We start from the raw sequence: 12,884 nt of genomic DNA, 5'->3' as shown, positions 1-12,884 counted from the left end.
TTTCTCTCTCCTTGCTATTTTTTGAACTCTGCATTCAAATGGGTGTATCTTTCCTTTTCTCCTTTGCTTTTTGCTTCTCTTCTTTTCTCAGCTATTTGTAAGGCCTTGTCAGACAACCATTTTGCCTTTTGGCATTTCTTTTTCTTGTAGATGGTTTTGATCACTGCCTCCTGTACAAGGTCATGAACCTCCATCCATAGTTTTTCAGGCACTTTGTCTATCAGATCTAACCCTTAGAATCTATTTGTCACCTTCACTGTATAATCATAAGGGATCTGATTTAGGTCATACCTGAATGGTCTAGTGGTTTTTCCCTACTGTCTTCAATTTAAGTCTGAATTTTGCAATAAGCACCACCTGGAAAGCCCCTATTCATATTCATGGAATGCCAATCATTTAGGAGAAATGGTACTTTAGTTCAGGAGATGTGGTGAAGTATTTACTATCCCCCGTAAAAATGACAAACGGATTGGATTCTGAACTTGACTTGTATGTAAAAATAAAGTATAATTAACGGAAAATGGAAAACACTTTTCATTTGGAAACATAAGCAGTTTTGCTGGATAGAGGACAACACTGCAGTAGTTCAGACCAATCTCTTCAACTAGTAGACAAAGTCCACAAAGGGAGAGGGGCCCAGAATGAAAACAAAGTAGTAAATACACACAGACACACACACATATGAAAGGGGAAGGATAAAAAAATGGGAAAAAATATTGGTTAGGCAGTTAGTTTGTAGAGGAAAAAAGATAGAGAGAAAGACAGTTATTATAGGATGAACAAGAGCACTATAAAAAAAAAAAAAAAAGAAACAAATGAGAGGAGTTAGACTTGCCAGAGGTTCCACAGGTGAGAAAAGGAGAATATCAAAAGAGAAGGAGCTAACTAGCAGCACCTTTGCCCTATACCACAAGTCTCCTAACTGACCTCCCTGACCTTCTTCTGCCCCTCCCTAGAGCATTCTACAAGCGGTAGACTTCGAACTTTTTTTGAAACAAACCTGAGGATGTTAACCCCAGTCTCCTCTTGTAACACTCTCCTTACCACCACCATATGGTCCTCTCAGTTCCCTAAACATATGATGTTTCCTCTATCGCATTCGCCCTGATTAGAAAGCGCTCTCTCCACCTTTCCCTCTCCTAGTCACCCTCCAAACTGTCCTCAGTTCACTTCAGTCCCTTAGTCGTGTCCGACTCTTTGCGACCCCATGAATGCAGCACCCCAGGCCTCCCTGTCCATCACCATCTCCCGGCGTTCACTGAGACTCAAGTCCATTGAGTCGGTGATGCCATCCAGCCATCTCATCCTCTGTCGTTCCCTTCTCCTCCTGCCCCCAATCCCTCCCAGCATCAGAGTCTTTTCCAATGAGTCAACTCTTCGCATGAGGTGGCCAAAGTACTGGAGTTTCAGCTTGAGCATCATTCCTTCCAAAGAAATCCCAGAGCTGATCTCCTTCAGAATGGACTGGTTGGATCTCCTTGCTGTCCAAGGGACTCTCAAGAGTCTTCTCCAACACCACACTTCAAAAGCATCAATTCTTCGGTGCTCAGCCTTCTTCACAGTCCAACTTTCACATCCATACATGACCACAGGAAAAACCATAGCCTTGACTAGACAGACCTTTGTTGGCATAGTAATGTCTCTGCTTTTGAATATGCTATCTAGGTTGGTCATTAACTTTCCTTCCAAGAAGTAAGCATCTTTTAATTTCATGGCTGCAATCACCATCTGCAGTGATTTTGGAGCCAAAAAAAATAAAGTCTGCCACTGTTTCCACATCTATTTCCCATGAAGTGATGGGACCAGATGCCATGATCTTTATTTTCTGAATGTTGAGTTTTAAGCCAGTTTTTCACTCTCCACTTTCACCTTCATCAAGAGGTTTTTTAGTTCCTCTTCACTTTCTGCCATAAGAGTGGTGTCATCTGCATCTCTGAGGTTATTGAGATTTCTCCCAGCAATCTTGATTCCAGCTTGTGCTTCCTCCAGCCCAGCGTTTCTTATGATGTACTCTGGATATAAGTTACATAAGCAGGGTGATAATATACAGCCTTTACGTACTCCTTTTCCTATTTGGAACTAGTCTGTTGTTCCATGTCTAGTTCTAACTATTGCTTCCTGACCCGCATATAGGTTTTTCAAGAGGCAGGTCAGGTGATCTGGTATTCCCATCTCTTTCAGAATTTTCCACAGTTTATTGTGATCCACACAGTCAAAGGCTTTGGCATAGTCAATAAAGCAGAAATAGATGCTTTTCTGGAACTCTCTTCCTTTTTCCATGATCCAGTGGATGTCGGCAATTTGACCTCTGGTTCCTCTGCCTTTTCTAAAACCAGCTTGAACATCTGGAAGTTCACGGTTCACGTACTGCTGAAGCCTGGCTTGGAGAATTTTGAGCATTACTTTACTAGCATGTGAGATGAGTGCAATTGTGCGGTAGTTTGAGCATTCTTTGGCATTGCCTTTCTTTGGGATTGGAATGAAAACTGACCTTTTCCAGTCCTCTGGCCACTGCTGAGTTTTCCAAATTTGCTGGCATACTGAGTGCAGCACTTTCACAGCATCATCTTCCAGGATTTGAAATAGCTCCACTGGAATTCCATCACCTCCACTAGCTTTGCTCGTAGTTAGATCAAATTCTCATTACTATAAATAATCCCCATTTGTTGTATTTGACGTCTGTAATTTTACACTTACAAGTATGATTATTTGATTACTGACTCTCTTCACCGGACTGGAAACTCCACCAGGAAATCCCCCCTGCCTCCACTCTGCCTCTCAGCACAGTACCTACAACATTATAGTTGCTCAGTAAGTATCTACTGAATGAATGAACAAAAGAAACCTCCCAAACTATCACAAGAGGGAAAGGGGCAGAAGACAACTTTAAGTGAACAGAAGAGAAAGGAACAAATCAAAGAGGGGGAAGAAAAAAATTCAGTACAAATGGCCTAATTCAATTCACACCATTTCAGTGTGATACTATACTGACAAAATAAAACACAATAGTAACCAGTAGCTCTCTTTTTCCCTAGTGAAGGTAGGAAAAGAATTGGAATTAGTATTTTACTTCACAGTTTATGAGAATGTAAAGCAGTATTTGGAACACGGACGACAAACCAGCACCTCAAACTTAAGATGATGAAAGCAGAGCTATGAGCTTCTCATTCCTCTATTCCATCTCAATAAATGGAGTCCCCCACCCCCACCAAAACCTCAAACCAAAACCCTAGGAGTCATCTCCGATTCCTGCTTTTCTCTGATCCTCAATATGCAATGCATTAAGAAGTTCTCAAACAGATCTTCCATCTATCCACTCCTCTTTCCTGATGGCCACTGCTACCATCCTAATCCAAGCCTGTGTGTTTTTCGGACTGCTACAATATTCTCCTAACTAATGGCTCTGCTTTTACTGTTACTCTGCTCTAATTTACTCCAGGTGCAAAGTGATTTTTTAAAAAAGATAAATTGTATCATTAACTCCATTGCCCCAAACTCTTCAATGATTTCCTACTTTTCAGAATCAAATAAAAATTCATGAACTTTCATGATCTGCTCTCATATCTGTGCTTGTTACTGTGTTCTGTACTTATTACATTTCAGCCATAATGATCTTTTTTTAAACAAATGAAATCCTATATCATCTTGGAACCTTTACAGGCATCGTTCTCTCTGCCATACTCTAGTCTCACAGTTATTACCTTAACACACGTGTGACCTCCTCAGGAAGGCCTTTCATGACCTTAACACTATGGAAAATGGCTTTTTCTATGTATTTCTTAAATAGCCTTTAGTACACTATCATCTTCTTGTTTATTTCATTAACAACAAATACAGATGCTCCAGGTGCAAGAAATATGATGGTGAAAAGAAAAAGTTATTGCTTTAATGGTGCTTGTATTTTTATAGGACTTAAAAACATGAAGACAAATTTATCATGTGAAAAGTGCTACCACGAAAAATAAAACAGAGGAATACCATGTTTGTACATGTGAGTGTGGCAGCATGACATTTTAAGTAGGCTGTCAGGTCTGAGCAGATCTAAATAAAGAGGGAAACTATGCAAAAAAAAAAAAAAAAGCGGTAAGATTGTTCTAAATGGATTAATTTTTAATTATAAAAACTCCCTCCTACTAAAATATAAGTCCTATGAAGGAAAGGACGCTATCTATCTTATGCACTGCTGTCTTTACTTTGGTAAAGTGCCTAGCACAGAGTAGGCTGATATAAATATTTGATGAGTGAATATTTGGCAAGTTATATTGAAGTATCTCATCATTAAAAGCATAAAGAACCAAAAGAATTAAATATAAAAAAATACAAGTAGTCCTAAATATCATTCCACTTATTTAGTAGTACTAAATATCAGCCCCTTATGCTCATACTCTAAATAAGGCACCATTCACTTGCTTATGCAAACGCTGAAAAAGAAGTGATGAAACTCAGTTTTTTCCACTACAGGAATTCATAGACCCTTAAGTCAGAATAAGCTAAAACCAAAAGAAGGCAATGGGAGCCCACTTCAGTACTCTTGCCTGGAAAATCCCATGGTTGGAGGAGCCTGGTAGGCTGCAGTCCATGGGGTGGCTAAGAGTTGGAAATGACTGAGAGACTTCACTTTCACTTTTCACTTTCATGCACTGGAGAAGGCGATGGCAACCCACTCCAGTGTTCTTGCCTGGAGAATCCCAGGGACGGCGGAGCCTGGTGGGCTGCCATCTATGGGGTCGCACAGAGTGGAACACGACTGAAGTGACTTAGCAGCAACAGCTCTAAATTTACCTGAGCCCTGTATCTGTTGGCCTTATTTATGCTCCTTCCATCCTCCCAATGTTCATCACATAGCACCACCTGTAACACAAGCTGCACCACTCTCAGCCTCTGACAGGTAACTAATCAGCCCAAATGAGAATGGAGGTAGAATGGAAGAAATATGAAGTGAACCAAGAAAACTCACAAGCTTTCCACATCTTCTTACTACAAATCTCATATAAAACTCTCATCATTTTTAAATAAAGGCTGGTTTGCATAACAAGATAAAAAAAAATTTTTTTTTGTTCTGCTATACTTTAAGGAAGAAGAATTAAGAATATTAATATTTCTTTTCCCACTCACTTCTACTGGTCTCTATTTGTTCACTGGACTTGAGTACCTACTGTGTTCCAGGCACTGTTCCCAATGCAGTTAAGAAAACTGTAAACACGGCATAAGCATCTTTTGACGCCCTCTTACAGGACTTTGTACCATAGTGAAGTTGTACTATCTTAATTCAGAAATGTTTCCAATTAAGTACTGCCTATTTCCCATGTGAAATTCATCTTTGCAAAAGCATCCAGAGGAGTTAATCCTTTTTTTTAAACAATCACTGCACAGCAGACAGGCCTGCTCTCCCGAACTGATTAATAAACCCAATTACCAGCATAAACAGTGAATCCACAGTCAAATTAAGCAATGAACATTACAGTTCCTGATTCACAACTACAACGAATTTAGCTGTATTGGGGGATCTTTTTACTTGGCCAAAGAGCCAATACTGTTACCCATTAACACCACCCCCAACAATAATATGTAGCTTTTCTTAACATTGGCTTAGTCTACCTACAACAGATGTTTAACTTTTTCCTCACAAGTGAATAAAAATGGAATCACTCGAGCTTTGTCTGTTAGCTTGGGTGACGACCCCCAAATTGATATTGTGTATCTCGTTCTCTTTTCCCAGGTAACTTCCTAAAATATGTTCAGTCAAACACATTTCTTAGGGCCAGGCCTAATCTGAATGCTGGCTGCAAAAGGAAGCCTGAAGCTCTGCGAAACAGAAAGGCCTGCGGGGCGGGGGGGAGGCGGTGCGTTACAACAAGCTCCAGAAAACTACGTCTCCCCTCCCAAAGTGGTCTGGCCCCCGATTTCACCCAACCTTTTAGCAACTTGAAACTTTTCACAAACACCAAACAAGAGCCGAGCGCAGTCGGCTCTCATCCCTAGGCCAGCATGGAGAAAGCAAAAAAAAAAATGTCAAAAAAAAGACACGCGTGCAGTCTCAGAGGACGCCCAGAAACTCCGGCTCGCGGCCGGTCCACCGCCGCCCCCTCACAGCCTCCCGGCTCCCGGCCGAGCCCCTCGCCGGGGCGGACTCGAACCCGGCGCCCCCGCAGCACCTTCCCTCCCAGCCATCGCCCCGGAGCCCCCGCCCCCCCGGTCCTCCGCCGCCCCTCAAACCCACCCGGCGCCCGTCACCGAATATCCGGGAATCAGGGGCCCACATTTTCCTGTCTTTGCCCACCCCCAACCCCCAAAAGGGCAGGAATAGACGTACCTTCCAGAAAAGTAATCTCCCCGGCGCTGCCGTCGCTCTTGCCAGCCGCCATCTTCCTCCTCCCACGCCGCCGCCGCCGCCGCCTTAATCCATGGCCCACACCGCCGCCGCCGCCGCCGCCGCGTTCGCCAGGATGAGGGGCCGCGCCGCAAGAGGGTAGCCGCCGCAGGGTTGCGGGCCTAGGACTCGGCCGTGAGGCGGGCGACGCTGCCTCGTCCGGACGGGCCTACACAAAAGCAGCCGGCTCCCGGGGCCTATCCGCGGGCGGGCGGCGAGGCCCGCAGCCTGGGCTGGCTCAGGCCCCGCCGGGCGAACGCGAGCGGCGACGGCGGCGTCGGCGCTTCCCGGGCCCGGTGCCTCTCGGCCCGCGACTACCCATCCACCGCCCGCCTAGGCCGCCCCTGAAGCTTCCCCCAGCCGCGGGCCCGCAGGAAGAGGGGAGCAGAAGGCGAGCACACAAATAGGCTTCCCTCGGTCCCGGGCCGTAAAATGGCCGCGCCGGAGCGGCGAGGCCTCCGCGACCCACAGGCGCCCCCCGGGGCCCTCCGCTCCCTGTGCCGCCGCCGCCGCTACGGCCGTCCGCCCACCCCGCCCAGGCGCGAATGCATCAGCCGAGGCCTCTGCGACTGTCCATGTGGACAGGGGTGGGTCTCAGCTGCCACCGCCTCGCGTCCGTCGCCACAGCAGCTCCAGCCGCCGCCGCCGCCGCCGCTCCTCCCCCACGGACGCTGCTGCTGCTGCCGCCCGGCTCCCGCCCCCGCCCCGCCGCAGCCGCCGCCGCCGCCGCCGCCGCCGCCGCCGCCGCCGCCGCCCCCAGCGCGGCTCCCCCTCAGGAGCCCGGGCTCTCGCGCGGGCGGAGAGGCTGCGGCGCCGCGCAGAGCCCCGCCGCGTGGCGCCGGCCGCCGGGCCCTCGGTGGCGAGGGCCCAGCGCGGCGCCGGCTCGGCCCACACACGCCGGGGCCGGGTCGCTGGCGGGCCGGGCCGGCGCTGCATTCGGCCTCCGTGGCAGCACGGTGGCCTGAGAAAGGACTCTGAGTTCATTCCTTTGAGGAGGCCTTCGGGCTTAGACCATAGCCAACTGGAGAGAAAAGGTCGAGTGAGGTAGTGCGATCACACGTGTGGAGAGTGATTTGTGGCCTTCTTCATTGTTAAAAAAATGTTTTCAAGGTAATTCATCAGGGAAGTTGCTACAGTACCCTTTGGATGACAGTGTAAATTTTTTTTTTAAATCGTGTCTTTTTGTGTACCTGAAACTTTAAAAGCCGTCCCGCTGCCTTAACAGTCACTCAGGCCTTGTGACTACAGGTGACTGTGTCATGTTCGTTTTTCTTTTTTTTTTTTTAATTAAAGAAATGTCATGTTCACTAATGAATATTTGGAAAATACAGAAAAGGAAAGAAGTTAGGCATAGTCCCACCACGAAACTCATGACTCCATTTGGTGTGTAGTCTAACAATCGAACATTTTTCTTAAATCCCTCACTGTCTTCCCTGGAAAACACACACACACACACACACACAAATGTATGCTGTATATCCATGAAAATTCAACAGCAACTAAAATGATACAGGAAAACTATGAGTCAATTAAGGAATGAACTATTTTAATTGCCCTAAGGCCAAGGTATAAATAAAAAAACTTTGTTTAAAACTTCTTTTAAAGTCTTTTCCTAAGATGAACTAATAACCTTTCCTGACTTAGTAAGAGTGAGATAATGAATATGTTATCATTTGCTATTTTTGTTGCTTGAGGAGACTGAATGGTAGTTGTGATGGTCTATGGCAAAGAGTCTGTGCCAATGACAGTATCCTGCTCAGGCTGGTAGATCATAGCCACATGTGGGTGACTGGACTCATCTGTACAGATTCTAAAATGAACTTTTGGAAAGAATTTTTGAGTTTAAAATCCATACATGGCGTTGAAAATGGAAGAAGGTGCCAGAAGTCTAGGAATATGTATGGCCTCTGAAAGCAGGAAAAGGCAAGGAAACTAATTCTTCCCTAGAGCTTCCAGGGAGCAAAGCTGACATCTGGATTTCAGCCCAATGAGACAGATGTTGGACCTCTGCCCCTACAAAACTGTAAGATAATAAATTTCTAAATTGCCAAATTAATGGTAGTTTATTACAGCAGCTGTGGAAAACTAACACCCATGAAATGAGTAAGAAGGTGCAGTTACAGAAAAGATGTCTTTTAAGCAATCTAAGTTAGGATCTTTCAAAGTCCACTATTTTATTTTTAAGTAGTGTGAATTTCAGTTTATTTCTTTGGTATTCCTTGATTCCAGTTTTAAAAGAGAAATACCGATTAAACCAATGGGTCTCAAACTTCAGCATGCATCAAAATCACCTGAAAAGGCTTGTTAAAACATTGCTCTGCCCCTCCGCTGTAGTTTCTGATTCACTGGGTCTGGAGTGGGCCTTAGATTTGCATTTTTAACAAGTTCACTGGTGATGCAGGGGACCCACAATGTGAAACCCTCTAGATTAACTGTCTCTAGATTCCTTTCCAGTTCATTTATTCTTACTCTATGAGTCTGCAATTTACTAATACAAGTGAAGTTATCAGTTTCCATATTCAGGTATAAAATTAAAGATATTTTCAGAAATCACTGTTCTTCCATATAAATATGATCAACTAAGAATTGATGGTATCATGTATCCCTTTATCCAGGATTCGGGGCCTAGAAAACTTCAGATTTAGGATATATCCCTGAAACTTAGATGTATTTAGTATGTATGCAAATATATACTTCAAATATTTACAAATATTTAATTATTAACTCTTTTATATGTACAATTTGAAGCTCAGAGATATTACTGAGGATGGCTTTGGATATTAGAAATATGACTAATTACAAAACCAATTCTCTGAGTTAGCCATTCAGTTTTTATTAAAAGGCCTAACGTGTCTTTATTGTTTAAATTTAGCAAATTCCATTCAGATGTCAACGAACTTGTTAGTTTCTGTATTAAACAGTTTAATTCTGGTACATAAGATAAAGAAAAATTAGACTATTTCAGATTTGAGTGAATGAGTAATTACAATGGATATATTAATCTACTTCATTTTTTCTAAATATTCCATTAAAGAAAATATAGAAAAAAAGGAAAATAAAAACAGGGTACTGCTGCCTAAAATGCTAACTCTAATCCATAGCTTTGCCAATCTCTTTTTACTCACTCTGGTCACCTGCTCTCAAGGTTAAACCCTGGACCTACCTATCTTCCAAACTCCCTGTAATGTGGCTGGAGACAGTAATTCAAAAATCACTGTCTCCAATCACAACCACTGTGACCATTTGCAATCTCATCACAATCCCTAAACACACCCTAATGCCTTCTCAACATTCCCACTCTCCTTAATCCACTAGAATTTGTCTTCTTTGCAGCAGAATGTGCTGATTCTACGATTTACAATCTTTGGGATGTTTTGACCACACCATACGGTTGAGAGTTTTGCAGGCAGTGAGGCCTACCGAAACTGTTTCAAAATCATGTATTCAGGGGTCTCCATATCATGAATGCCTTCAGTTTATGTGCAGTCTGAGCCCTTGAAGAAAGAATAATCAGTGGTAATGACCAGTGGACCAGCATTTTCGAGGCTACAATCCTGTGCAGGTAGAATTCAGAAGAAAACAGAACTGAAAGAGTTCACAGGATTCGTTGGAAGGATGGAAGAATGGGAGACCCTACCCAAAGCTACTGCTCTCCTGGGATTGTCTGTTCATTAATAGTGTTGCCATTCACTCAGCTTCACAAACCAGAAACCTAGAAATCATTCTTGACTCTTTTTTTTTAATTAAATACATCTTCAATCTATGGTACTTTTTCCCATCCCAGTGGCCCCACCCTAGTCCTAGGATCTATCACCTCTCAGCCACACTGCAGTAATAAGCACTTCAAACAGATCATTCCTTGTTCTCTCTGCCCCTCCTCTAATCCATTTCTCACACAAAAGCCACAGTAATCTTTTTTTTTCTTTAATATGAATCAGATCAAAGCACTTTCAGTTTAAAACCATTCAAAGGTTTCCCACTGCTCTTAGGATAAAATCCTAAACCTTTAATTGATCTACCAGACCCTCCCTTCCTACTTTACTGACCTCATCTTGCATCATTTTTACTTCTTAATTTTGCTCCAACCGCTTTGTACTTGGCTTCAGTTCCTCAAATACTTCTTTTGTACTTCAGGGCCTTTAAACATGTTTTACCTTTTATCTGTGTCTACAGAGTCTTACACCAGTAGGTTAATACATTTCTACATTCAGATGAATACAAGTATATATAAACAAGTGGATACAGTATATTTAAAATAATCATTGCCAAGGAAACTTCAGAGTTCTAGAACCCAGACTCCTTAAAGACTAACATAATCCTTTCAGAGGTCCAGAAAATATCTTTGCCCAAAGTTACATTGTGGTAGAAATTTAGGAAAGATACCCTAAAAGGGATCAATAGTCCAGGTATGAACCCAGGGTTTGGCTTTGAAGATTTTGCTGAAAAGACTTGACCTAGGAATTGACAAAAGGAAGTGTGGTATTGGTAATACATATACATATAGATACATAGTAACACAGCTTCCTCTCTGTCTATGGCTATAAATTCTTTGTATCACAGCTGGTGTTTCCTCTATTTTAGCCAGATTTAAAATGCTGTTTGTAAAACTATACTTGAATAAACTGACTCTTACATTATGCTGGTGGACCTTAATAGTTATTAATAGAATAGTGACCCAATTTTATTTTTTAAAATGTCTTAATGCAGATTTTGATACAGTAGGTCAGGGTAGAGCCTGGGATTTTCAGGTTTTTTGTTTGTTTACCAGGCCACACAGCAAGTAGGATCTTAGTTCCCTGACTAGGGATTGAAACCATGACCCCTTAACTAGAAGTGCAGAATCTTAACCACTGGACTGCCAGGGTAGTCCTGCAACCCACTTTTAATACATATATTTCCTTGAAAATGCACCTATAAATCTTATTCTTTTAAACACTACACTTAGAAGCATATGGTTAGTTCATGACTAAATACAAGTTTCAAAAGACAATTAGAGATTCTGCAAATTATGTCTGGTTGATGGTTTTTGAAGGGCAAAGTACATTTGTGTCAGATGCACAGTGTGGCCAAAAAATTTTGAAAAATAATAAAAGGAAATGAACCTTGAACGTTTTTAATACATGAGAATCTTGTATATGTTTTTGTTATATGTTTATCTAATGTAATTTACTTTGCCAACAAAGGTCCGTCTAGTCAAGGCTATGGTTTTTCCAGTGGCCATGTACGGATGTGAGTTGGACTGTGAAGAAAGCTGAGTGCTGAAGAATTGATGCTTTGAACTGTGGTGTTGGAGAAGACTCTTGAGAGTCCCTTGGACTGCAAGGAGATCCAACCAGTACATTCTGAAGGAGATCAGCCCTGTGATTTCTTTGGAAGGAATGATGCTCAAGCTGAAACTCCAGTACTTTGGCCACCTCATGCGAAGAGTTGACTCATTGGAAAAGACTCTGATGCTGGGAGGGATTGGGGGCAGGAGGAGAAAGGGATGACAGAGGATGAGATGGCTGGATGGCATCACTGACTTGATGGACGTGAGTCTGAGTGAACTCCGGGAGTTGGTGATGGACAGGGAGGCCTGGCGTGCTGCGATCCATGGGGTCGCAAAGAGTCAGACACGACTGAGCGACTGAACTGAACTGAATGTAATTTCTGCCTTATAATATTCCACTTCACTTTCAACTTGTTGATTATTTTTGCTCTTGTTTAATCCTGCTATGCTTCATGTTCCTTCCAGTTCTTTTAGACAATGCTTTTCTGTCCCTCTTTCATGTTCCAGTCTTTTCCCTAGGACTTTATCATGCAGTTTAGTTGCTAAAATTTTAATGTTTAAAAATTTTAACTTTTGATTAAGTGAAAAACAAATTTTTTAAAATTATAAATGAATTTATCCTCAAAATAACACATTTCTTATAATAGTCAATTTCTACCACGTACCTTCAGTGTCAACAATTATAACTCTAGATTAATACCTTCAATGTCAACAATTTATATAAACTTATATAAATATTAGTTTTCAGGTGATCAGGGCTGACTTCTTACTTTCCTGGATCCTAGGCACTTTTGTCTGCATGGGCCCTTCCTCCACAAGAAATATATTATTTTTTTTTCACAGCCACCAGTATTTATTTTTTATAAGTTCACATTTATAACCATTTTCCCACTAGGAAATTAGCAAAAATTTTTAAGTATATTTAAAGTTGGTGAAGCTACTGTGAGCTGAACATTCTCATTCACTGATGCTATTAATTTAAAGAAGAGTAAACTTTCTGGAAAGCCATTTGACAAAAAATGTATCAAGGGTTTAAAAGTTCTATTCCATTTGTCTCTATTATATATGCATTTATGCCTGCATGTGTGATGTTCAGTCGTGTCCCACTCTTTGTGACCCCATGGACCATAGCCTGCCAGGCTCCTCTGTCCATGGGATTTCCCAGGTAAGAGTACTGGAGTGGGTTGCCATTTCCTTCTCCAGGAAATCTTCCTGACCTAGGGATCAAACCTGCATCTTTTGCAC

General features: G+C 42.7%; 2 protein-coding genes across 37 annotated transcripts in view; one reads left to right on the top strand and one right to left on the bottom strand.

Annotated features, from left to right (window-relative positions):
- Positions 1–7,034, bottom strand: part of SENP6 (SUMO specific peptidase 6) — a 132,770-nt gene extending 125,736 nt beyond the window's left edge. For 19 of the 36 annotated variants that reach the window (XR_015132607.1, XM_086316856.1, XM_086316834.1 and 16 more), the window contains exon 1: positions 6,314–7,034. Coding sequence is in view for 6 of the 36 variants with exons in the window: in XM_086316834.1 (XP_086172960.1) it covers positions 6,314–6,365 (52 nt within the window). In the remaining 30 variants the exon portion in view is untranslated. The other 17 variants (XR_015132603.1, XR_015132605.1, XR_015132604.1 and 14 more) reach the window with 7 other exon arrangements.
- Positions 6,803–12,269, top strand: LOC147365626 (uncharacterized). The gene is made up of 2 exons (XM_086316876.1): positions 6,803–7,480; positions 11,554–12,269. The coding sequence occupies exon 1, from the start codon at positions 6,803–6,805 to the stop codon at positions 7,346–7,348; it is 546 nt and encodes a 181-aa protein (XP_086173002.1). The 3' UTR covers positions 7,349–7,480; positions 11,554–12,269.
- The last annotated feature ends 615 nt before the right edge of the window (positions 12,270–12,884 follow it).

Source organism: Bos grunniens, chromosome 9, assembly GCF_055505025.1.
Source record: "Bos grunniens cultivar Pamir isolate PY7600 chromosome 9, Bosgru_T2T1.0, whole genome shotgun sequence".
In the NCBI taxonomy this organism is placed as follows: Eukaryota; Metazoa; Chordata; class Mammalia; order Artiodactyla; family Bovidae; genus Bos; species Bos grunniens.
This window is presented reverse-complemented; position numbering and strand designations above follow the sequence as displayed.